Genomic DNA, 27,303 nt, shown 5'->3' with positions numbered 1-27,303 from the left:
TTAGCTCCCATTGTTAGCAACCAGGCTGTGACAAAGGAAAATGGATGCTTTGACTCGGATGTCAACAAGGGTCATAGCAATGCAGTATGTCAGATGTCCCAAATTTGTAATGTACTCACTTCGGTTATAATATGTGCTTGAGGTGTAAAACGAGAACCTTCACCCAGTGCAATTAAAATACTTCTGCCTGACTTAATGCCTTGCAGGGCCAACTTCTGTAGCCAAATTGCCAAGCTGAAAATATAGGCAGAGCAGATTCACACAGCATTGAGTGTACTGAGCAACTTACAGTACAACTCACATTTACTGCCCCAGTGCATATTTACCAGAAGTAACTCGAACAGTCATGCAGCTTCTGCAAGTGCTCCTATAGATTTCAGTTTGTACTCCCAGAATTCCAGCACAGGCTTGAAACCTTGATGTCTCAAGCATGTTTAACATACATGTCATTTCCCCCAGTAAATCACTGCACTCCTGAATGCGATTAGCTACATAAGATTCACATTTTGCCTTCCAACTGAACTTTCATTATCATTGAGAAAACTTGATTCTTCTCTTTTCTAGCATTATACTTTCATGGACAGTGCCTGTGACACAGCTTATGAGTCATGACAAAAGAACAGCTTTTCCCTCTCTTCCCCAATGCAATCTGGGATACTGTTATCTAGTTTTCAGAGTTTTTAAAAATTGTTCTTTAACTAAAGAGAATTTTCTTGCTGTTCCACATAAGTCCTCAATTAGCACTTTTAACATTCTTAATTATATCACCCCTAGTCTTTTCTAGCACTGGATATCATGTTCGCAGTGTGCAATATGCTAGGGGCAGTGTTTATGTGGCAGACTTACCTTTCAGCAGCCAATACAAGGGCATATTTTGATACCACAATCATTTCTAGAATATTCTAAACCACTTGTGGAAGCAGAAAATACCCATTCTGTGAGGATTTCAATAGCCAAGAAGATGCTATCTTTGTATTCCCCCGTAACCCCAATGGTGTAAATTGTTACTACGCAGAGAGAATGGAAGCCTAGGAAAGGAAAAACTTCACATGACATACAAGTTCTGCCCGGAAGGTGCTCCTCTTTATTGGTACCTACATGCAGTTTGTCATGCATGACAATTATACATCCACATTTGCACTGCACACACTGGGATGCTCTGGCCAAATCTGACTAAAACCCCACAAATACAGTTGTCACGTGTGACAATCTACACACACACAGACACGCACAGGATGATTGTTCCACATAGGAGTTTAGTCATGAGTAAAGCAACCTCTAAACACAGACCTCTCTCATGCCACAGTGGGTACAATGGCCTAAAAATGCCCACTGTTAAGTGTTCGCCATAAAGCAAATTAAATCAAAAGGTGACTTCAGCCACCTTAAAAAAAGCTATTCTGCACAAGTGTTAGCTTGAGTTGGGGGGGGGATGTCTAAGAATCTTTTTGCCTGCATATAATGAATGTATTTGGGCTATAAAGAGCCCTTAGCTCCTCCCTCTGCCTTTCCCTCCCCCAGTGTGAAGCAGAAAGCCAGTCAGAGAGACATTCATCCAAGGTATTAGGGAAAACCAAAGCCGCCCCCTAGCAATGGCACTTGTCTGAGAGTTTCCTCAGCACAGAGCTCCTGAAAGTCACCAGGCTTGCGAGAGGAGAACAGAGGGGCTATTGGGATACAAATTACAGCTCTCTCAGGATTTGCCAGACAGATCAGCCAAAGTAAGTTTTCCTACCTGGACTTGGTAACTTTCTCTCTCTCTCTCTCTCTCTCTTTTAAAATTCTTCCCTCTTCAGTTTCTTCATTACACTAAAAAAAGTTATTGTTTTCCCCTTCAAATTAGCTTTGAAAGGATAGTTGTAAAAACCAGACAACTTTTGAAGCTTAATTTAATTTTAAGGGAATGGGTGTTGGTGTTAACTTTATTTTTGAGCATTGCTTCCTTGAGGTTGGGTAATATCTAACTTCAGGGTTTCAGAAATGATGGTACGCCAAAGCCTTGGATTTTCTAGAAGTTATATATACCTGTAAATTAAAAAAAAAAATTCAGACCAAACAGGAAGAGAATATGAAGCTGAAATCTTTCCACTCCACTTCACCATGCTTTTTACCTAGTCACCTTCAAATGGCACCGTGTGCTAAAGACGCACTTCAAATTTACTTTTAACTCAAGCATAAGGCATTCTTGTTTACTAGCAAAGTCCCCAATTTCTCTGCCCGCTGCTGATATTTTTAACTGGAATCTTAAAATAAGTTTAGCTTAGAAAATGTGAACTCCAGGGAATATTTGAAGGGGGAAAATAGAGAGTGGGGTTTATTTCCTGGGGTCCTGGATTCCTCCACACTTCCTCAGCCTCCATATATTGCCAATGTGCCCACCAAAATGCACATTCTAAGGTTAGATAGACTTTATAGCATGCATAAAAAGCTTCCTGTACCCATATTTGATCTTTTTCCGATCCTATAAACGGTGTGCAGTATAGCAACTGCCTTCCTTGGTAATTTTATTCAGTGTCTGTTGGCTAGTTGCCAGTTTATTAGGATATTCAGAACATTTGTTTTTTGCTTTAGTGTTTACTTTTTCAATTTTTGATTGGTTCCAGTTGGAAGACCTGATTTCTGAGGAATAAAACAAAGAGGGGGAAAAATGACAGATGATCAAGACCTTTCTGAGGTGGAGATGAGTCCTGTAGGTTCTGAAGACCATCACTGCCTCTCACCAGGACCTTCCATGGCATCGGACGCCAGCTCTCACCTGACCAGCCCCAGCAGCAGTGAGATGGGGAAGGTGAAGAAGGAGCAGCAGGACTCAGAGGCGGACGACGATAAGTTTCCAGTGTGCATCCGGGAGGCAGTGAGCCAGGTACTGAGCGGTTACGACTGGACCCTGGTGCCCATGCCAGTGCGGGTCAATGGAAGCAGCAAGAGCAAGCCCCATGTCAAGCGGCCCATGAATGCTTTCATGGTGTGGGCGCAGGCTGCCCGGAGGAAGCTGGCAGACCAGTATCCTCACCTCCACAATGCAGAGCTTAGTAAGACGCTGGGGAAGCTCTGGAGGTAAGAATGGATGGGGGAATCACAAAAGATGAGGGCAAAATGGGGCACATTGGAGAGAAATGGAAGTGAAGAAAAAGTGGTACTGAGTTAACAGGTCTACCTTGATAGTGATAATGGGAGAGCAAGTATAACGGTCAGGAAAATCAGAGAATAAATCCTAAAAGGAGTTTCCTGTCTCGGCTATGCTCTGACAATATAAAACTCAGTCTATGTTTTGATTTTCAGTTCTCCGCTGTTCCATTCCAAGACCCAGTTCACCTTGCCACCAGCGGTAGCCCCAGAAATCTTTCACACACTACATTGTTCTCCTTCCTCTTTTGACCTGCTGCATTCCTTCTGTCTTCACTCTTGGTCTTCTTGTAAGGCTTTCATCCCTAATCAAAGCATGTAGCTACTCTGTTGGAAGATGGATAGTGCTGAACTGATGACTCTCACAAGAGTCCGATAAGTACAAAGTCCAAAACCAGCAGTCATATGATAAACTGACTCATGGCTAATAATATTCAAATAAATAAACTTGCCTGATTTTCTGGCTGAAAGAAAATAAATATGGCTTTTTCACTATCGAAAAGCTGAGCAGCAAATGTGCAAAATCTTTTTTTTTTTTAAAAAAAGCCTGATTTTTCAGCTCACGATTTAAAGCAAGGCTCATGCTTTGTGGATATTCAGGCTTGAAGCATTTGGAGTGGGAATCCTGTGAGGCTGTGTCTCTTGGGGTAAAATATTTAACCTATTTTAATTTCGACTCCCTTACATACATTTGAACCCAAGTCTTGAAGACAGAGGAGGCTGCTGATAGGAGGGTGGGCAAATAGGACAAGGAAGGAAAGGCCAGCTGCCGCCCCCCCCCTCCTTTCCCCATTAAGGAGCATTCTTATGCTGTCTAACCACAGACATCGATAGCTGGCCACTACCTGTCTGGAGGTGATACAGATTTTGAATTTGCAGATAAAAGTAGGGACAATAAAGGTCTAAATAAGAGTAGTGAAAATGCTAACAGTGAGATAAGGGATCTGAAGAAGTGTGTGTACACACAAAAGCTTATACCTTGAATAAAAATTTGTTGGCCTTAAGGATGCCACTGGATTCAAACTTTGTTGGACTGCTTCAGACCAACACAGCTAGAATCTAAAGAGGTAAGGGGGCACAGTTAGAAAAGAAGGTCCCCTGTATTGCCACCATGCCATTTTCTTTCTGTGTGACTATGTTATTTCTGTAGACCTGGTCAGATTGTGGATACTTGGCAATGTTTTTGTTTGTGGGACTATGTTGTTTCATACAGAATATAAACAAAACAGGGTTAAATCTAGCGTTGCATAGGCCGAGGGCATTCCTTACTCATGCACAGTCATATACATTTCTAGATTTCTTTTTGGATTATTAATTTATTGCTCTATAACTGCTCATCTGTTACGTGGGATCCAGAAATTTTCCATCAAGGAAGCAATTTTGTTGCTAAGACACCATGTTACCCAGCATTCAGAACACAGTATTTTACTTATGTAGAATTTATTGACTCGTTTGCAGGGCATAATTGCAGTTTGGTATTGTGACCTGAAAGCAATTGTAAGAATATGATGGGTACCTATTGGACCATGCCTGTGACGTCACTTATTATGACAGAGACTACTCCCTCATTGCTACCTGTTCCCATGCCAGGCCATGGACCTAACAGCAGCAAAGCATAAGGAAATCCCTTGTTAGTTTCAGGACCATAGTAATCATTCTCTCTAGTTTCTCCATGGTCCAGATTTATGACATTGCTAAATCTGGCATTGCATTAGGGCACTGGATACTGCCTTGTAATCAGGACTGGCAAGGCTGAAGTCTAAAGTGCACCTTGAACTGAATAATCATATATGCCCTAAGCCTGGATGATGCCAGCGCAAGCTATCCTTTCAATTTGGTTAAAATTCAAAACAACTTAAGTGAAGCTTAAGTTCATAATTTGCTTTTTGAGTTGAATCCTCAGAATTAAAGTTAGCATTTTGATTTTTATTGGAAAACCTGAATAGTAGATCCACACTTAGTAAGAGCAAAATGGAAGGTGTGTTTCTCATGTTATAATTTATCATATGTCTTGGCTTTGGTGGATGGATGAATGCCAGATATAAGCGATATCCAGGCTAAAATCCCCCAGCACTGGTTGTTCTCTCAAGTCCTTCTCCTGTCCATGCTTGAGCTATCATTCCTTCAAGGGATCTAAATAAGCAGAGGCCTAGTTCATGTGATCAGCTTTGCTGAGCTGTTTTGCTGAGAGGAGCCACATAGAATCCACGTGATGTAAGGGCAAGAACTCTGCTTCTTTTCTGGCTGGTTCCCCCCGCCAACAGCCTCAGTACTTTCCTCACTGCTTCCTTAGACATACTTCAGACCCACCCACCCCCGCCTCATTTTCTTCACCATTTGTTAACTTATAAACACTGAGAATAAGTTTCAAGTAAAGCGTTTGGGTCTCCATTCTTTTTTTGCTTCCCTGCTTTCAGCCATATCGTGCCAGAAATAATCCCATAGTTGGGTCTCAGGGAGACACTTAGAGGGGTTTTCTAAGGCAGAAACAGAAGTTCAACTGTAGGGCTTTATTTAAATCCATTAGTTCTTATGCCTTTATTTTGGCTGCAGTCCTAAGAACACTTTCCTGGGAGTAAGCCACACTGACTAAAACAGGACTTACCTTTGAGTAGACTAGTTTAGGATTGCTCTTAAGTCTCTTCTGTAAGGGAGTGGGAAGAGGGAGATACTTTGGGCTCTGCTGTGAACTTTCTGGGGCACCTTCTTGCCCACTGTGAGAAACAGGGTACTGTACTTGAGGGACCATTGGTGTGATCCAGTAGGGCTCTTTTAAGTTTTTAATAATGCCTGTGGTCAACTATTTGCTGTTTATTAAATCAAATGTCTTCTCCTAATGTGTTTGCCTTCAGGGCAACTGAGACAAAATGGCTTCCTCAGAGAACTAAAATGGGGAAATGTGATAGGCTATAAATGAGATTCCTAAAGGTCGGTGCTGATTAATCCATAATGCGCAAGCCTATGCCATAATGCGCAAGGAAGTCAGTGAAATGTTTCTACATAATTCTCATAATCCTGTATTTACACTGGATGAAATATTTTACAGGAATGATTTTAAAAAAATGTGGAGATATTTATACTTTATATTTGCTTGTTCATGCACATAGTCACCGCTAAATCTGATATTGCTACAAATAGTTTAAAAGCGGACTGGCCATTGGCACTGGTATGTGGCTAGTTTAAAAGTGGACTGACTGTTGGTTTTTGTATCCAGACAGGTTTCATTGCTTTTTAGGCTAGGAACAATTTTAAATTTTCATGCATTTACAGATTAATTCATTTTTATTCCTAGTTGACAATAATCCTTATTATGTATTTATGGAAAATGTTGATATATGTTAATTTCCTTGGTGCCTGTCAATTTATGCCTCGGGTTTCTTTTCACTGGCTATGTATTCAAAAACTCAACTTTGCATTTGGTGTAAGTATAAATTTTTTTAGGCATGAAGTTCGCTGTTGAGATATAAATCAACAAGACAACCAGTCTGTCAGTCATATCTATATCAATGGGATTTACCAATGCAACTAGTAGTAGTAGTGGTAGAATTTATTGTATTTAGCTGTTGGCCATTACAAATTTTACAAAACCATAAAATACATTAACAGGTAAAACTTTAATATCACATGCAACTAACCATTAGCAGTTAGTGACAGAGAACTGCAATGGGATGAACTACGACCAGTAACCTACCACACTACTCAGCAGAATCTGAAACTTTCCTCTAGTATAAGGGGCCTTCCTTCAATGTAAATTGGAGAAGGTCTCTGCAAACTGGAAAAAGGCTTCAAAACTTTGCTCAGTAGAATGGTAGAATACCAGCCAATATCTTTATTGTATGTTAGACAGTTCTGGTCACACACCATTAAAAGAATTCCACTTCCCATGTTTTACTTAAAAAAAGAAGCCAAGACAAATTTTAAACAGAAAAATATAAAAATTCAGTCATAATAGATGTTATTATAACTAATTAAAAAGAGCAAATTCAACAGGAAAATTAAAATCTGAAATATATCTGACAAATTTCAGAGGGGTAGCCACGTTAGGCCAGATTTACATATGCCATAAAACATTTTAGTTCCTCTTTCTCACACTGCTGGTGTGTATGAGCGAAAACCAGAAAGGCAGCTTTAAACCACATGTAGCAGGTTTCTGGATGGATTGCGGGTCACATATAATCACATTTCAGCCTTCCTATGCTTAACATTTTACATTCAATTTGGGCCCTAGTCTCTTGCAGCCAAAACAACAAAAGAGATTTAAACACGATCAAATGAATAGCAGCATAGCAGCGTACGCTTTCATGGGCCAGAGCTAAGAAACAAAAATGCCTTGGCCCTTTAACTAAGGCTTAATGGTATGTTATTTATCAGGTGATGTTATTTTTATCTATGCCCTGAAAAGCTTTAATTGCCCATATCCACACACTAAGCCCCTGCTAAAGGGAAATGAGATTTTTCTCCAGGTTGTTGGCAGCCCCAGTAGAGCCCATTATAGCAAATGAAAGCATATGTCACAATACCTTTTTTTTGTCTTGAAGGTATTTGCTTTCAAGGCATTTCCCCTCTAAAAATGGTTCTTTATGGTGTCACAAGATTTTAACATTGAAATATATCTATTTCTATGGGTAGCGTAGGGGGGGAAAGAGAGTTATATGCTCTTGTAACTAGGCATCCAGTAATCATAGAAGATTAGAGCCTTTGTCTTTTAAAACTATCTTGAGAAATTTGTTATGTGAAGTGCTGAAAGCAATGACGATATCTTTGGTTTAGATTTCCTTCAATCCATAGTCGCAATTACTTTTTAATGATAAGGATGAGGGTGCTGATTTCCTACTATGTTTTAGAGGCTTTGGTCATCGTCACCATTTTTATTATTATGGCTAGGGGTATATGCTCCCCAGCGTGAGGTGAACTGGACACCGATGCGTCCTTTCTTGTATTAAATAGTACTAAACGTTGACCTGAAGGCGAGGGCAGGCTGATATCCAGGTCCCTTCGAGCCTTGTGGTTTTACTGATATTTGTTATTTACCTTTGTCCTGCTTGCACAGTTCTTTAGAACAGTGCTATTCCCAGTTTGTCCTGTGCCTCTCAGGAGGACGGCCCACATGGGCCAATTCAACATGGCTGCCTTGTGAAAAACCTTGATTTACTCCTTTATTTGCTTTGCCTTGTTTGTCTTTGCTAACAGAGAGTTCCTTGTGTGTTTCCTCACTAACATGGCTCTACACGCTTTCCTTGAGGTTTTTTTAAAATATCTTTACTGCCAACACTTCAAAAATCAGCAGAAATATTTCAAAATAAACATTACATGAAAATGCCATATTTTTTTAAACTCCTCTAAACTGAAATATAGCATTAGCCTGTAGTGCTGAGGCTGGAATGTTTGAGGCCTTAAATTCTACTTTGGTATTATGATTATGTTTAGCTTTGAAACTCAGCAAGACATAAAGTAGGTAGATTATGTTCTCCTCCGATGACTATGGTCTGCTGCTTCCATTTGTTTCAGTGAGACTTGTCTGGGATTCCTGTACAATCCCCGTTTCATTGATCAGTGGTTTGGCGGCAGCAGTGCTTGGTAGGTCATTCCCACAGCAATTCACTTTATTGATGCTGTTGAGGAAGGCTGAAAGTCAGCAAGCTGGATACTAGAGCTTAGAAACAGTACAATGTACTAAAGCACTAGTCTTCTTAAATTGGCGGGCAATGCAGTGAGTGAATCACATCAGCATCACCACAAAGAGAAGAGGAAAGATGTATATGGGGGGGGGGGGATTCTAGCAGTAAACTTATATATAAGCCCAACAATTAAAAGTGGGTTCTACATTGCAAAGGTTGGACTCCTAGGTCTGGAAAGCCCTGACCTACATAGTCGAAAAAAGCCAGATCTCAGAAGCTAAGCAGGGTCAGCCCTGGTTAGTACTTGGATGGAAGATGACCAAGGAAGTCACAGAGGCAGGCCATGGCAAACCGCTTCTGAACATCTCTTGCCTTGAAAACCCCTGGCTGTAACTTGATGGGGGGGAAAGTCTAGAAAGGATGAAAGACCTTGTTTAAGGTTGTTTTCAGGCATGTGTGAAACTTAAACCTGCAGTTGTTCAGGATGTTCATTTGCATTCCAAAAGCCTCTTTTCCATGTTAATGATCAAATGCACAATCAAATGAACACCTTGTAGGAAAACACTCTACGCATACCTAAACAGGTTCAAATCAGAGTCAAAGCAATGCGAATGATGTTAAGTGCCAAGAAAGCTGAACCACTTTTGCAAAACATAAAGGTCTTGCTTCTTTTTGTCTTGATCTGAAGAATGCCTGGTATTGTCCTTAACATCTTTAATGCCTTTCTCCTTCTGTTCGGTGGCGTTATTGCATTTGAAACTCCAACCTGTGTTGATTTTAAAGGTATGGACTCCCTGAAAATCTTACCATCCCTTGGAGGAATTAAAACCGGCAGATGTTTCTAGGCCCTCTTAATTAAAGAGTCATTACAGAACATCACAGTACTACAGAACACAGCAAATGTCTCCCATAACAAAACAGCAAAAACTTGGTTGTCTTTATGCCCTGAACTGTGCATAAAACATAACAGATGCCCCTTCTTCCAGACCCTGCAGCTCTATTGAGTTTTTGTGTGGCAGCCTGCGTATCTCAAGTCCATCCTGCAATTCATGTTTCCCACAGAGCCAGGATGTTGTCTGGTCTGGTCTGGTCTAACCCCTGCATTCCAACTACCAGCGTGGTAGAGAACTGGGTTTGTTTCAGCTGGGTGACCTCTGGCCAGTCACATTTCTCTCAGAACTCTCTCAGCCCACCTACCTCACAAGGTGCCTGTTGTGGAAGGGAAGGCAATTATAAGCAGCTTTGAGACTCCTAAGGTAGAGAAACGTGGTGTATAACCCCCCCCCCCCCGAATGCTAGTATCCATAAGGGGAGGGGCATTAGTACTTTCTCAGTGTGTACAAATCTCTTCCAGCGGTATTATCTAAAAGGGCTGCTTTTCCCAGTTTCCTGTACTGCAAGATATAGTGCTATTGTTGCTTACCGCTGTGGTAAGGCATTTTCACAAAATCTGGGAAAATCAGTCAGCCGTAGGAGCCTCAGCCCTCTCCCTGAATTTAACCTTTCCCCTTTGGGAACCTCTATTATAAAATTCTAAAGACATAGACATCAAACAGCATTGCTTGTGGTACTGGTATTCTTTGCGGCATTCATTGTGGTAATATCTGAGCCTCGTGGGTATTTGTGGAGGGGAGAGACCGATAATTACCAAATGTGCTATCAGTTGGGAGCTATGAAGCTCTGATTGTACACATTTTGCTTTAGCTCATGCTCTCACTGCCTTCCTCACAAAAGGCCTGTGAGGTGTATTTTTCATGTCCCCATTTTACAGATGAGAAGCTGATGGTGTTATGTAAATAAAACAAATAGCCTTTCCCTCCCCAAAGTAGTTCTGAGCTGACACATGAATCAAAGTTTCCCAGGTTCATACCCAGCCACGGGATGACATTGGCTGTAAAACCCGAGGGCTTGAGACATGAAGAATTTCTTATATAGGTTCTGCTGAGGAAATTGCATTTGCACCCCATAAGTACATACAGGGCTCTTTTTGGGCAGGAACGCACAGGAACGGAGTTCCGACTGGCTCCCGAGTTGGCCACGCCCAGCAGGAGCTCATTAGCATAATAGGCCACACCCAATAGCAGAAACTCATTAGGATTGGCTACATTAGGGGTGTGTGGCCCAACATGCAAAGGAGTTCCTGTTACAAAAAAAGCCCTGGGTTTTGACAACAAACAAGGGAAACAGAATAAGAAGGGAAAGGTGAGTGTGGCTGGATGACCACACTTCTGGTAACATGGCGGTGTGGCCTAATGTGCTAATGAGCAGTGCTGTCAGGGTGTGGCCTAATATGCTAATATATTTTGCTGTTGGGTGTGGCCTATTATGCTAATGAGTTCCTGCTGGGCTTTTTCTACAAAAAGAGCCCTGCATAACCAGTTTACCACACATTTCTATACAGAACCAGACACATGTATTCATGATTGTATACATATGGGACACATGACATTTCCTATATGGCCTTCAGAAAACAATGTAAACACCCAGGGGTTATACCATGCATAAACATGGCACCTGTGTCTGTTTTTTAATGTATGTACATATGTTTTGAACCCTTATCTTTCTGCTTGCCTTTTTTGCCTTTTTTCCTGATTTTGCAGAGAGACCTTTATCTGGAAACGTTGTTTATAGGAGCGGACAAGACAATGAGTAGCAAGCTAGGAATGAAAATTCCACATGGTGGTAAAATCAGTAACCCGCCCCGGCACTGACAGCTTTTTAGCACAGGAAAACAAATTTTAGCATGTCTGCTATACAGTTAGGGTTCATTGTCTGTCCCATTAGCAACTCACTATATTAACCACTGGTAGATTTAAATTGCTTGTTATGTGATCTGTGGTGCATCCGCCATTGGGTAATCATGAATAACTTATTTTAAAAAAATAATTAGTGATATTAGTGGTGGAGGTGGTGATGGTGGCGGTGGTGAGGAGAACGCCATACTTAATTCAGCCTCTGAGTTAATATCTGCGGTGGTATCTGCTTCTGTTTCATGCTGTAATTAACTTCCCATTTATTTCAGCTTCCTGTACTTTATGCTGGCAATGGCCATCCTACAGAAAGTAGGAGAATATAGTACATATTATGGGCTCTACATGATAAAGTCTATTCTAGCCATGTTATTAGTTCACAGAGAGTAAAAGTAACCAGGACTGAAGGTACAAATGTATTACCCATACTGTCTTCCCCACTCTGGCCACTTTCTTACCAGCATTTGCCAGTACGAGCTTACTTTCACTCCCGGTAGTCTAAGGCTGATTCTGCATTGGCTTTTCCCTCCGCTGTTTTACGAAACCCACGTTGGAACAAAAATTCCCCTCTGCATTGCATGCTGCTTTCACTTCTTTTGATTATTGGGTTTTATGGTAGCTTCCAGACTTCATGCCACTTTTGAGTTCTTTGATCATCGGACTTTATTGAACCTTCTGCATAGATTTATGGCTGTTTTATGGCCATTCAGGGGCAACTTTGCAGTCAGTACAGTGTTGCCCGAGGTATTTGAATGTGGTTTTGAGCTGCACTTTTCCCTCCCAGTTGAGAAAATGTGGAGCGAATGCTAGATGCAAAATCACCCTAAATTGTCTTTCCTAGATATTCCATTCTGTAATTGGTTTTAGTGGTAACTAACTCACAGTTATAGCAGCATATTACATTGTGAGTACAAAACCCTGGGGACAAAAGCTCATCCAGTGTTATTACTAGCCATTAAAAATGGTAAAGACTGATATGAAAGGGCTTGTGCCACAGGGGTGCCAGCCTCCAGGTGGGGCCTGCAAAAAAGAACCACCTACAGAGGAGGACGTACCTGGAACACCGCATCAAGCGCGGCCGTGGGATCGCCGGGGCGCCCGTTGTCTGGAGCAATCCAGGCTCCTGGCCGAACTGCGCACATGCACACATGCGCAGTTTGGCAGCCTCGCTCTCCCTTCAGTAGCTTTTCTCCCCCCCCCCCCCCCCCCCCCCTCCCGGGGGGGGGGGGGGGGGGGGGGGCTGGCAACCCTCTAACATGCCATGGTGCTTGCTTTAAACAGCCCTGGCTAGGAGAAGCCAAGGGTTTAGAAAATCAGTACCCTTCAAGCTGTCACTGAAGTCTCAAAGTGGCATCTATAATAAGAATAATAATTAATTCTGTCAAGTTACCTTTAATTCTCATTAGGTTGGCTTTCTGTCAAACCACTTTTCATAAGCTACAACGAGGAGTTAATTTAATACAGAGCCTAGTCCCATAATTAATTTTGAGTGCCAGGAATCAATGCTGGAATAAATGGAGTAATAACTGGGGATTGTATCTGACCATTGGGACAAAGTTAAGGGTTTGCGGGGCCTGGTGAAGGACTTTTGGGGGCCTCAGCAACTCTTAAGAAATTAATCACTGAGTACAGTACAAGGTGCCTGGAGACAAAAAGTTATCACAGACTGTCACCCAATCCATCTGCCCTTTTGTTTTTCACATGTGTTATGCAGAGGCAGGCAATGGAATACCATTTATATTAGTCTCTTTCCTTGAAAACCCTACAGGGTTGCCATAAGTTAGCAGCATCTTGACAGCACTTTCTACAACCACCGCCATACCAACAGTAGGAGAGTTTGCGAGTAAGCACTTTAAGTGGCAGCGGTGAATTTGGCCTTAATGTGCCACTGATTTATACATGCATCCCCCCCCCCCCAGTTGCTGTCTCATAATCGGATGAATTAATGCCTCCTGACTAAACATGTCAGTTGTTTTCATTTTAATTGTCATTGTGGTGTGAAAGTTCTGGCAGTGGTGTTGAATGTGATGGCTGATTCAGACATGTCAGTTGTCTCACTTGACGTTGCACTATACAAGCGATTAATGTGTATGTATCAATGGGGACTTGGTGAATCATTTCATTCCCCTTTTCCAACTGCAGGAAGGGCAGAGAGAAGGTGGGGCATGGAAGCTTGCTGGGTGTAATGTATTCAGCCTGACATGCCCGGACTTGCCCGGGCTGGCCAGGCACAATTCCTCAATAGCTTCAAGTCTAAAGACAATGGGTCCGTAGGATCCTAGCCGGCCCAATGAAAGGGCTAGGTCCCCAGCCGGGAGGCCAATGAGTCTCTCGGTTACTGTAAATAGCCTATCGGGAGTAGGGGGTGTGTTTAGGTGAGCTTGGTGGCGGGTTTTCTGAATGAATATAAACCGGCCTGCGAGCCGGTCAGTTGTCTTTGTTCTTAACTAAATAAAGGTATGCTTAGCTGAAATCACTCTCCGTCCGCATACTTTTCACTGAGAGAGAAGCCCTAGAACATTTTTGAAGGGGACTCGGTTGGTTGGTTTATTTTCCTCTCCACAAAATGGCATCCGGTGCCTCAGGCTGAATTTGAGGAAATAGCTGGGCCCAGATTTCTGCCAAAATCTCTTGGGACGTTTGTAGGTCCTCTCAGCTGTAACCCAGTAAACATCCTGGGGTGTGGAAGCCTTGAAAAAGTACCATTTTTAGAAGGTGGAGGCAAACAGAGATGTGGGGAGAGCCATGGTGCAAGTCAGCTATCATGTTAAGTAGTGTGAGAACAAAAAGTTTCTTTGAGAGAGCAGTGAGCACTGTCATAGGCACACACACACGCATTTGTGCATCATGCAACACGATTATAACCAGAAGCCTCACCTTTTTGGAAGAAACAACAGAAGCAAAAAGCAGAATCAGTATAACGTAGGAAGTCTTTCCCCCCCGAGATAGATCAAGGTGAGTAGCCGTGTTGGTCTGAAGCAATAGAATAAAGTTAGAGTCCTACGGCATCTTTAAGACCAACAAAGTTTTATTCAGGGTGTGAGCTTTTGTGTCCATGCACATTTTGTCAGACAATGAAATGGAATTATATATCATAGTTGTATAAACCACTCCTATATATACACAACTATGATATGTAATTCCATTTCATCATCTGACAAAGTGTGCATGCACACGAAAGCTCACACCCTGAATAAAACTTTGTTCTTTCCCCCGAGAAATAGGAGGCTGAGATGATGGTGTCTACACCACCATCTGCTGGACAAGTAGTTAAATAACATTTTAGCCAGAATTGACCACAAGAAGAGGTCCCTGAGGGGTAGCTGTTCATGTAGCAAAGAGCTTGCATGCAGAAGGAGTGTCCCGTGTCATATTAAAGACTAATTAGGGTATAACTACATGACCTTATGGAACATTTGAGGTGAATAAAAGTACTTCAGCAGCATTCTCTGTGAGTGTCTAGGGATTTCTGTGGAAATCAGTAAGCAAATTGGGCAGGTCACCATTACAAATGTGTATTTTTGTACTGTAAATTAGCTGACCTGAGGAAGAACACACAAACTCCTGGTTTTAAGATATTGCTGTTGTTTTTAGTAATACATTTGGTTTAATTGGTCATCTTTATTTATTTGCCCCGACCTGGATGGCTCAGGCTAGCTTAATCATGTCAGATCTATGGCTGCTAAGCAGGATTGTCCCTGGTTACTTTGTGGATGGGAGACCACTAAGGAATACCAGGGTCTCTGTGCAGAGGCAGGCAATGGCAAACCACCTCTGAATGTCTCTTGTCCTATGGGGTCTCCATAAGTTGGCTGCAACTTGATGGCACTTTCCATCCCCACCATTTGTTATTGTATTTATATAAGCTGCTTTGAGAACCCCATAAATAAATGTTGGCTGAGAGGACAGTATTTTAACTAATATATGTGTTTATACTATGGCTTCCCCAAGAATGCTGGGAATTGGAGTTAGGTGAGGGTGCTGATACTCCCTTTTAGAGACCCCTATCTCCTTTACAGAACTTTTATTCCCAAGGTTCCCTGGAGACAGGCAGGTACTGTTTAAAACATATTACGCCTGTTGCGTAGATATTCCCACAGAGCTTTTTCACCCAATAACACAAAGTGTGCCTCAGCCACCTTTTATCTGTTCTGTAATACTTGTGCAAGTAGTTCAGCAGTATTCTATCAACAGATTGAAAATCACTGGAGAAAAGCAGAAGAGGAGAAATTTTGAGTGGAAAAACCGCCACAAGGGATAAAATTGAAGAGCCCCTTTTCTCCTCCATTGCACCGCACCTTCACCATTTCTCTGCTGAAGCATCTTTCTTCAAGGTGGCTTTTAATCACAGAAACAGAAAAAGATATGCAAAACTGCCTGTGAAGTGATGGGGGTTTGGAGAAATCTGTATTTTAACACATCCCATTCATAGCAGTGTCTATACATTTCTCAGTGCCAGTGGGTGTGTCTGTTGATGCCTGGCAATATCAAATTTTCTAGAGTTCTACAGTCTCCATCTTTGAAGTGTTTCCTCTTGCACTGATATTTGAATAAGGGCAGGGAGGATCCATTTGTGACTTGCATTTGGTGATAGTTTATCTTCTGTCTATCCCAAACCTACTGTGCAAGAAAGGAATGTATAAAGAGTAAATGGCAGCAACACCAAGGCAGTTTCCTGAAGTCTCTTCCTAGCAACTGTCTTCACCTGAAGTATATTGTGCTTCTTTGTGGACACAAAAAGGTTCTCCTTTGGAATCCAGTGCCATGTAAACGAATGGACTATCTTAAACATCAAGCTTAATTCCAAAGAATCTGCTGGAACTCATTCCTAGGCTGGGAATATATGGAATAATGATAAAGAAATGACTGCTCTTGAACAAAATACTTCCCCATAATCTGTGTATTCTACCTACAGCCAACCTCAACACATCTGGGAACAGGGAGGGGGAGAAATGGCATCCAAACACACTTGATTCCAGCACTACTTTTTTTTTACAAATTCTGCTACTAATCTGTGTCTTTGTACACCTCTAAGCTCTGTTCTGCATTGTGTTTATGGCACAAAAAACCCCATGCCCTATACAAGATAATCTGTTTAGAGTGTTTAGTCATGAAGGATTGTATTTTGGTAAAGGTGGACAAGAATTAGTTGGCCTTTATTAATCGGATTTGATTCTTTGGCTGGGGCATTTGAGAAGGAGGGCCATCAAAAGCTGCCTTCAAGAAGACAGAATCCTTGCCCGCGGATGACAGCAGAGTCTTTCTTCACAACAAAAGGATTTGGCCAACATTTCGTTGGAAGGCAGCTGTCATGCATACAACATCTGGACTTGCGTGTCTGCATGCATGTGATCTTCTACTGATTCCTTTTAAATTCTCCCCATTGCTCCCGGACCAAGCCCTTCGTACCACACTGACTCATCTGTAGTTGATACCAGTATGTGATTGAAGAGAACTGACTAGGGTTAGCCACAACTGAGCTGTATCACTTGCGTGCATTCAACCATGGGCATATCCATTACACTTGCAGAAAAAGAATGAAGCTTAAAACTAACAGAGCCTTCATCTTTCCTTATCTTCCACTTTGACTCAAGCATTATGGTGGACTGGGGGGAAGACCAGCTAAAGCTGCCTCTCGATGATTTGTTCTTTTCTGTGCCCAAAAATGCCTTTGCATGAAAGGTCATGATTTTTTTTGGGGGAGGGGGGTGAGAGGCAAAGGCAGGAAACAGTGAAATCTAAATCCTTCAAATCTCCTGGCCTCTGCCTGCTCATACCGGTTTCACTTTGCTAAAGCTGATTTGAAATTCTGATCCTGGTACGAACAAAGGGAAGCAGGGAGATATGGAAGGGGAAGACAAAAGGGATGGGGTTGGAGCAGTACTGGGGAGGTGTGAAGGGTGTGGAAAGGTCTTGGATCCAGTATGTTCAGAGAAGACTGAGGAAGCACCCATGCTGCTGTTCAACACTGACAGGGATTTTCTGTAAGAATACAGAGTTCTATTGTTTTTGTTGCATATTCCCTCCCGCCATTTATGTGACCATAGTGCTCCATGGGACCTACAGTGATGGGAGTTTGTTGTATCCTGGAACCAGCAGTTTGTTAGGCATATATAAATGCAGTGAATGTAGTCATCGAATCATGCATTTGGTTTTCTAGATATGCCCTTTAGCTGGATTAAAAGTGCCAGACTGGAAGAACCAGGTGTCTACTGAACAGGCTCAGTACCCAACAGATTAAAAAAAATACCCTGGATAAGGAACATCCCATGAGTGACTCTTTTTCTCCTGGAGCAGCAAGAAAACAAACAAACAAAACACAACCCAAAGGATTCTACCAGAGGCTCTGGAAACATGTCTAAATATCTCAGTCCAGGTTTCCTGCTTTTATGAAAGAACTTGGGATGTGGGGATAAATGGGGTGAGAATATACATGGCCTTGTAGACTGCAAATTGGCTTGCAGAACTACAGCTGTGTCTCGCTTGGCTGGATATGACATAAAAGAAACAATGACGTCATGGTCTCCCCCCCCCCTGTTTCTAGCTGAATGTGGAATGCTGAAATTGTACTTGGGGTGGGAGGAGTCATGAGAATATTGGGGGGGAGGGACTATAATTCGCTTGTGTCAAAAGATAGGGAGACCATGGCCTGGTGTTCAGAATAGGGGTCCACATGGACACCAGAGAGGTCTGGATGCTGCAAAGGTTATACAGGTTATGAACATGCAAATTTGACTGGCTAAATTAACATATCTTGGGGTGAATACAGACATGCCAAAATAAGGAAACAAAACACACACACAAAATTCAAACGTCCTTGCACTCTGGAGTTATATTCAACAGTATTAGAACTACCTGTTCCTTTTCCAAAGCTGAGTTCAGGGAAAACTGTAGTTCTGTAGGTTCAACGCAAATACTTGCTATGCACAGCCTTGATTGGTTGGTGGTTCTGGCATCACAGCCATAGCTCTTCCCTCTCTCCCCAGAACAGTTTTGCAACTTAAAAAAACCCACAGGGTGCTATATTAAACTTGGATCACATAAATATGTAAGTGATAATGTTCCTTCTAAGCTGTGTAGTCTTGTGAGCAAAAATCCTACTTTGTGAGCTACTGGCATTAAAGTTGTGAGCAAGCGATTTGGCTTCTGCATAAATTAGTTTGTTCTGGAGCCATCCTTCCTGAGCTAAGAGAAAAATGTGTGAGCTGGAAGCTAAAAAAACTGTGAGCTAGCTCACACTAACTCAGCTTAGAGGGAACAGTCCCCCTGAAACACAGGGGAAGAGTAAAACTGACAGGTAACTCAGAGTTTGGCACAGAGGCAAATATGTCTGTTCATTCTGGTGGAAAGGCACGGAGAAGCTGTGCTCTCCAGAGAAAAGCAGTATCAGTTCCTTGGCTTAAGGTACTTCTGTAATCTCCCCAAGTTAAATGTTATCCTGAAAGTTTTATCTCTGTAATTAGGGTGTGGGGTTATAATTCAGTTTTCTCTGAGATAAATGGTTGGACGTGGTAGGCAAGACGAGGGAAGAAAAAAGATCTATTGGGGAAGGAAGAGTGCTCTAGTCATTATAATATAGCCCAAGAGGTTTTAGACTGAGCTGCCCTGGAACAGAGTGCAAAAGATATAGCAATGACTCTTCACCTACCTAGGCCCTTATGGCTGTGGTTTGCTTTCCTGCTTGATTCTAGGCACAAAGATAGAGCAGTTGTAGGGTTCAGTCTTGGGTAGAAGACATTTGTTTGGGAAAAGGCTGCAGTTTCTTAGTCATAAGGGCAGGGTACCCTGTACATGATCAGAGATGCTCTGTTACCAGGATTTTTTAATTGATTAAGCATTTACACTTTAAATAATTTGTCGATTAGTCAAATAAATATAATTAATTGTTCATGTCACTGGTGCCTCAATGTAGTTGCCTTTTTGAGATATAAAGTGTCACATCAAATAAAACTGAATAAACACATGCTACAACTCCATGTTAGAAAGACTATCTTTAATTTTTTTTGCTTCTCCCCATTCCAATAAGCATATTATACCCTTCAACATTTCACAGATAAAAATAGGGACACACTTGCACTAACCCCAATTTTCATACCCAGGATCAGTGACTGAGCCCCCACTATTAACACATTGCTGAGTATAACCTTCTGGATTCATTTACTCTGCACTTTTCTGTCTGTGTGTTGCTGCCGTAGGTAATATTTCTCCTGCCTTGGCTTCCTAAATCTCTTAACTGGTGTGAATAGCAGTACAGGTAGCTTGAAATGCAACTGTGTGGAAGCATCTCCCACATTTGGGGAGGAAGCCACTTTGAGACAAGTGGATCCCTCTATGCTTTTGACAATTTTTGCCATACCGACAACTCTTCTTTTCCCCACCACATGCTGTCTTTGGCTGCGATCACACACACTAAATAATCCACATTCAATCCACTTTCAGTGCACTTTACAACTGGATTTTGCCAGTTCACACAGTAAAATCTAGTTGTAAAGTGCATTGAAAATGGATTGAAAGTGGATTATTTAGTGTGTGTGATCGCAGCCTTTGACAAGGTGGGAAACTGCTGAGGAGGCATAGAAAGCCATTTCACAAAACATAGATTTACCATACAGATCTTCTTTCATGGCTACAATAGAATATCTGTAAGGGTAGGTGGGTGGGCCTTAGATTCCAGATCGCCCTCTGCACAGGTAGTGCATGTGAATCAGGCCTCAGTTTCTGATCAGTGGTGACAAATTTATTGCTATATTGGTAAGCAAAATGAAGTGGAAAAGTCCTGTTCCTTCCCTTTCATAGGCTACTGTGGGAATAGCTCTTTTCTATCAGGCCAAATGCTTACTACTTCATCTGGACAGAACAGGGGGGGAAGGAGACACCTTTTTTAAAAAAGAACCCTCTGCAACAATGATAGCTAGAACTAAAATAAATAAATAAATGAAAACTTACTATCTGGACAAGTTGGTGTGCTTGCTGTGCATTATGTGAACTGTCTGGAATCTCGGTAATACAAGGGATGTAACAATATGCGCTCTTTTGAACTTTGTTTTGTTTTTATATGTTGTCGTAGGCCCATCTTTGTTGCTGGTGTTCTTGATTCAATAGTTTTTTCTATGCCATTTTTACTCCAAACTCTATTTACATGCATGAAAGCATTGCAAAATGAAGTAAAATTACCTACATTTAGGGGGGGGGGGAATTGGTTCAAACAAATGAAAATTAAATAAAAATTGTTCCAGGGACTTTGATTCACACAAGAAAGGAGAACATTTTTCAACCTGAAATTGATGGAATGCAAAATTTGATGGCATCCCTGAAAAATACAGGCAGCCTACCACAGCCCTCGTGTCTTTTCTGCCTCCCAAAAGAACACACTGAATCATAGAGGAGCGATATGCTCACAGACCACTCTAGTTCTTCAGACAAAATCTGTGTGTGTTATTTCCCCCTACAACCTGGCCTGCTTCATGGATCTGTCAAACTTAATAACATTAGAAAAAAATTAACAGTGAAGTGCTTTACAAGTTGAACAAAGTTTGAGTCCAGTGGCACCCTTATGACCAAAAAAGTTTTATTAAAGGTATAAGCTTTCGTCTGCTCACACACTTCTTCAGATACATTGAAATGGAAGTTACCAGTCCATACATATAAGTAGAGGATGAGCAGTAAATTAGCATACAGCAGTGGTGCGGCAGTTGGTCCCCTTCCTTAGCCGCGGCAGTCTGACCACAGTGATCCATGCGACGGTCACCTCGAGGTTAGACTACTGTAACGCTCTCTACATGGGGCTGCCTTTGTCGCAAATTCGGAGGCTGCAGCTGGTGCAGAATGCAGTGGCCAGGTTGGTAGCGGGTGCCTCTAGATGGGACCACATCCAACCTGTGCTGAAAGTGCTGCACTGGCTGCCTATAGCGTTCCGGATTTGCTTCAAAGTGCTGGTGCTTACCTTTAAAGCCCTACATGGCCAGGGTTTGGCATACCTGAGGGACCACCTTTCCCCACACAGGCCCCAAAGAGCACTTTGGTCGGGGTCACAACACCCTCTAGTGACCCCGGGCCCCAAGGAGGCCAGGCTTGCAGCCACAAGGGCTAGGTCCTTTTCAGTGGCGGCTCCTACTTGGTAGAATGAGCTCCTGGAGGAGATCAGGACCCTGCGGGGCCTGGTACAGTTCCGCAGGATCTGCAAGATGGAGCTCTTCCGCCAGGCTTTTGAGTAGGAGCCGCCGCCGCCACTACCACCACCGTGCAACTGCAGAGCAGTTCCGCCGCGTCGGGCTGACTGGCCAGCTGAAATATCGTGGCCCATGGCATCCCCCCCCCCTTTTTTGACCCCATTGGGATATGCAATAGGGAGTAAGTATTATAGTCATTATGTATCCTGTGAGATGTGCATTTTTGCCTAAACTGTTTTAACTGTTGACTTTTACTGCACTTGTGCCTTAATTGTTTTAACTTGTTGTATTTTTATTGCACTTTTGTGCCTGTGTAAGCCGCCCTGAGCCCGCGTGCGGGGAGGGCGGGGTATACATTAAAATAAATAAATAAATAAATAAATAATGAAGGTGTTTAACAGATTCAAAGACCAAACAGGAATAACAAATTTAGTTTATATGGTCACCATTCGTTTGGGTTTAATTCGGGGGGGGCATAGTGAAGGAAATAAATATATCTAAATCAGAGATTGATGGGCAGATGTACCCTTCTTAACTGTGGAATGCTGAGTGTAATTAACTGAGATCCTGCTATCACGCCCCATCCATCTCCCCTAAAGCATGGAGGCAACAGTACAGCATCTTCTTCTTTGAGGTGGGGCGATTGGCTATGTAGAGTTATCTCCTGTGTCCCCAGACCAGAGAAATACATTCCAATCTACCATTCCGAATTACATTACATTCCACTATTCATTACAATATAGTCTACGGTTACAATTTATAACACTTACAGCGCCATCCTAATTAGGTCTACTCAGAAGTAAGTGTCACGTTATTCGATGGGGCTAACTTCCAGGAAAGTGCAGCCATGTACACTCAGAGTTGGCCAGGCACTACATAAGGGACTTACAGAGACATATAGTATTAAATGTGCAATGACCTCTTTCAACTTTTGAAAACACAGACAAAGTTGACTGAAACTGCGTAGCGTTGCCAAGGGGCAAATTAAAAAAGCCTTCAGGGCCAGAGATTCGGCCCGTGAGCTGCCAATTGGCAGTCCCTGACATATAGTGAAAAAAAGAATATAAGAGAGCAAAAACTAGAACAAACTAGTCCAAAGTGAAAAGTTATGGGATTTTGTGCAGCCCTTGTCTAACGTGATGGGCAGAGGAATCCTGTCCTAAGAAGAGAAAACTGTTAATACTACAGGAGTTACCTTACTTTTCTATAGTGCCTTTCATCCAGAGTTTCACAAGGCCGTGCTATGCTTTTAATTAACTCTCCCCAAACAGTATCTATTAAATAGTGCCTTATAATGCCGTGCCTGTTAAACAGAGTCGAGACTGAGGCCAGAAAAACCCCTAAAGATTTCTGTTACATTTGGGTTGATTAAAGGGACATTCCAAATTATACAGCCCCTAAGCTATGCAAAGCATATTAAAGAATATACCACATGGCCATAGAATATGCCACAGAACCCTGCAGAACTCCAGAGAACACATCACGACTCCTTGAAACCTCAGTAGAGAAAAAACTACCACAGAATTCCATGGGGAGGGGGGACAACAGGGACACAATCATTTGCTATATGGCTGGCCACTGGTGTTTTAAAGATAAAACTCTGTTCATGTCAAATGGGTCAGATGGCTGATTAGCTGACGGCAGAACACTGTCTAGGCTCCAAGAACACGATAGAGGATCACATGCCTGGTAGTCTCATAAACCGGCCTAAAAAGCTTTGCTGAGCCACTGCAAAACTTCTTGAAGTGGGTTGACTGCTGCTGTGGCCAGAAGTTTCCCTGCTAGGCTGATATGAGATGACCTCATTATTATATTATATATATTAACATGGCCTTGAGCAATACTTTGTGGTCCTAGTTTTAAGAAACCTGTTCCTCCTTCTGCCCCAAATCTCTCTCTGGCAGACTGCTGAATGAAAGTGACAAGCGACCCTTCATTGAAGAAGCCGAGCGGCTGCGGATGCAGCACAAAAAGGACCACCCTGATTACAAGTACCAGCCACGTCGGCGGAAAAACGGCAAGGCCGCCCAGGGTGAAAATGATGGCCAAGCTGAAGGAGAAGCTGGTGGGGCTGCCGCTATCCAGGCCCACTATAAGAATGCCCACATGGACCACAGGCACCCTGGTGAAGGGTCTCCCCTGTCTGACGGACACCCTGAACACTCCTCAGGTTAGTCTAAGCCAACAGCTATCCAAGGCTATCTATCCCAGCTGTCTGATAAATCAGCAGTCATCATAAAGAGAAAGGGCAGCAACATGGAAGCCAGTTTCTTTGCCTGGCATGACTCACTACTTAGGGATGGAATTGGTGAGCTTGACAACATAACCAGCATACTTCAAAAGAATGTATTGCACCCTGCCCTGCCCTGCATAGCCCAGGCAAGCCTGATCTCGTCAGATCTCAGAAGCTAAGCAGGGCTGACCCTGGCAAGTACTTGGAGGGGCAACATCCAAGGAATACCAGAGGTGGGATGCAGAGGCAGGCTACTCAAGCCACCTCTCTAAAAAACGTCCAAGCCCCCAGTAGCGGTCGCCAGAAGTCACCATGACCCAAGCAAGCACACACACACACACACACACACACACACACACACAAATTATTTTTAAAAAGAATGCATTACACCCAACCGCCATCTTGGTTTCTCGCTGATTACCATCTTTCATTTTACCCTTTCACTGGATGCTCTATGGAGACATGACTCTATTATGTCATGAGCGGTGAAGGGGGAAGAGTGTATCAATGTATTCGGGTTACAGTGAGACTGATTTGTAGCTCTCCTTCCCCAAACTGTATATAAAGTGAAATGGTAATTGACACCTTTTTCTCTGTTTTCCTCCCATGCGGATTTCCCCTCACAGGTCAGAGCCACGGGCCCCCCACTCCGCCAACCACTCCGAAGACAGAACTGCAATCGGGTAAAGCTGACTCCAAGAGAGAAGGGCGTTCTTTGGGGGAAGGAGGAAAGCCTCACATCGACTTCGGCAATGTGGATATCGGGGAGATCAGCCACGAAGTGATGTCCAACATGGAGCCCTTTGATGTCAACGAGTTTGACCAGTACCTGCCACCAAATGGACACGCTGCCCACCCAGGCCATGTTGGAGGCTATGCCACAGCTGCCGGTTATGGCCTTGGGAGTGCCCTGGCTGCAGCCAGCGGACACTCAGCCTGGATCTCCAAACAGCACGGAGTCTCCTTGTCTGCCACCACCTCATCAGTGGTAGACGCCAAGGCCCAAGTGAAAACAGAGGGTTCTGCTCCAGGGGGCCATTACACTGATCAGCCCTCCACTTCCCAGATAGCATACACATCACTCAGTCTGCCCCACTATGGCTCAGCTTTCCCTTCTATATCTAGGCCCCAGTTTGACTACCCTGACCACCAGCCCTCAGGACCCTACTATAGCCACTCCAGTCAGGCTTCTGGCCTCTATTCGGCCTTCTCGTATATGGGGCCCTCCCAACGTCCCCTGTACACTGCCATCTCTGACCCAGCACCCTCAGTGCCACAGTCCCATAGCCCAACACACTGGGAACAGCCTGTGTATACGACCCTCTCAAGACCCTAGGGAATGGGGAACGGTGACCAAAGCAGCAGCGGAAAGGGTCCGAAGAATCAGCCCCAGAGGACGAGCCTCCGAGTTCTGAGGCCATTCAGTGTCATCCAGTCACCAGAACCCACTGAATATCCGGGCGTGTCTCTCTTGACCGCAGATACCGAAGGCTCACCTGGCTAGAGGAAGGTCCCTACCCACCCCCATTCTCCCAATTCCTGATTGGCTTCCAAGATCCCATAGGCCTTCTAGATGAGGACAATTCTTGGCATGGAGCAACTAGTCATGGTGGAGTTTTGTTGAGCAGACCAAGGATTTTTAAAAAAAGAAAAGAATAATCCTCTCAATTCCCTTCCTTTCCCTCAAGTTCCCAGACCATCAGACTGGTGGTTTTTAAAGAAAACAGTGGCCATAACTTTAACCACTCACTGTGGGTGAAGCGTGGCTTGTCAGCCACTCCGGCGGATATGTTACAGTAGGAGAAGTAGGGTGGAGCAGCTGATGTGGAAGATGCTCTAGGGCATTCCTGCTTCAGAGTTGCACGTGCATGAATCTTGTTCCCCATTGGAAGACCAAACCATGCTTGCTTTTCCTGTTGATTTTTAGCATCTGCATTCCACCTTCCTTTATCCATCCCACCACTTCTCTGCTGCCTGGCTCTCTTAAGACTTTACTAGACAGTACATTGGACTCAGGAACTGCATTATATGCTCTGGCCACCTTTGCATCACAGCATGAAAGTGTGTACCACATGGTTGGTCCCTTGGACCATAAAAAGCAAAGGGGACAGAATCCTACGTTATTGTTATGAACATTTTGTATTGCTAGTTTGTTTCCGACACCTCCTGGCTTCCTTCTAAACTCCCCCGGCTAGCTGCCTAATACTTCAGAAGATACCCTTGCCAAAGCCAGTGCTTTTTTTTTTTTTGGTCTAGCATGATTATGAAAGAGAGAGCGTGTGAGTGAGTGAGAGTGTACACTTGTATTTAAGAGGGTGCGGGAAGGCAGATGGATTTTAGCAACCAGAACTGTCAGTGTGATCCTCCAATTTGCTTAAGCATGGGGGGGGGGGATGCCCAGGGAGCATCCGTATGACCACAGTGTTAAGCAGATAGTGCCGCAGTGTAAACAGCCTAAAATATATTGGGGCCTGAGGCTGAAATTCCAAATGGCATTCCCTATAAAGCAAAAATATAATGAACAAAAATTGTCAGTGTAGAAGAAGAAGAGTTGGTTTTATACCCCGCTCTTCACTACCCAAAGGAGTAAGAGTGGCTTACAATCGCCTTCCCTTCCTTTCCCCACACCAGACACCCTGTGAAGTGGGTGGGGCTGAGAGAGTTCTGAGAGAACTGGGACTGACCCAAGGTCACCCAGCTGGCCTCATGTGGAGCAAACCCAGTTCTCCAGATTAGAGTCCTCCACTCTTAACCACTACACCAAGCTGGCTCTCTACTGTCCTCTCAATGGTACCCCCAGATTTTCTACCTAGAGTGGTCTTCCTCACCCTGCCAACTGTTAGGGATGATCCTGCTCATGTATTCAGAATCAACAGCAGCTAAATTCAACCATGGCCGCAATAAGAACACTGTTGTTGCATCTGATGTTGAATGGGGCCATTTAAAATGCAAACAAATCCGTGTTTCCTTTCGAGCTTTCATACGAGAGGCAACAGCTCCAGCTAAACCAAGCTTTCCTGTCTTCCCTGGAGTGAAGATAAGGCTTGCTGGTTCCATGGGCTTCAAAGAGGCATGACACTTTACAGCCAGCTATGTCTTAGAAGACAAAGGGATGAATCACAAAGCACTGGAGAAAGGTGTGCAAATGCATGAGGATGGGTCACACTGAAGGCTGTTCTTCCCCACCCCTTTGGACTGGAGCGGCTGAGGCCAACTTGCCTAACATTATGTTTTATATACGCTTGCCTCCATTTTCAGCAGTGGATGATTCTCTCTTCTCCATGGTGCTTGAAAAGAACATGTAGTAGTATGCCTGTTTCCCTTGTATGCATGCAACCTATTAACTGCTCCGCACCCTTATTTATGCAAGTAGCATATTCCCTCCTTCGCTGTCCCCAGCGTCACAA

At 43.3% G+C, this 27,303-nt stretch overlaps 1 protein-coding gene across 1 annotated transcript; it reads left to right on the top strand.

The window, feature by feature from the left end:
• The first annotated feature begins 1,653 nt into the window (after positions 1–1,653).
• On the top strand, positions 1,654–25,535 carry SOX10 (SRY-box 10). Its single transcript, XM_015405977.1, has 4 exons — positions 1,654–1,721; positions 2,604–3,057; positions 23,568–23,833; positions 24,523–25,535. Exons 2-4 carry the CDS (start codon positions 2,648–2,650, stop codon positions 25,230–25,232), a joined length of 1,386 nt encoding a protein of 461 aa, XP_015261463.1. The 5' UTR covers positions 1,654–1,721; positions 2,604–2,647; the 3' UTR covers positions 25,233–25,535.
• The last annotated feature ends 1,768 nt before the right edge of the window (positions 25,536–27,303 follow it).

The sequence above is a fragment of the Gekko japonicus genome, unplaced genomic scaffold, assembly GCF_001447785.1.
Source record: "Gekko japonicus isolate JY-2015 unplaced genomic scaffold, Gekko_japonicus_V1.1 scaffold385, whole genome shotgun sequence".
Taxonomy (NCBI): Eukaryota; Metazoa; Chordata; class Lepidosauria; order Squamata; family Gekkonidae; genus Gekko; species Gekko japonicus.
Note: the sequence above shows the minus strand (reverse complement) of the source record. Positions and strands in the feature narration are given on the sequence as shown.

Bases quoted from the DNA above. Each gene is read 5' to 3' on its own strand.
- SOX10 (XM_015405977.1), top strand. From the start codon at position 2,648: ATGACAGATGATCAAGACCTTTCTGAGGTGGAGATGAGTCCTGTAGGT. The intron at 3,058-23,567 runs GTAAGAATGGAT...TCTCTCTGGCAG, and splicing joins ACGCTGGGGAAGCTCTGGAG to ACTGCTGAATGAAAGTGACA. The intron at 23,834-24,522 runs GTTAGTCTAAGC...TTCCCCTCACAG, and splicing joins ACACCCTGAACACTCCTCAG to GTCAGAGCCACGGGCCCCCC.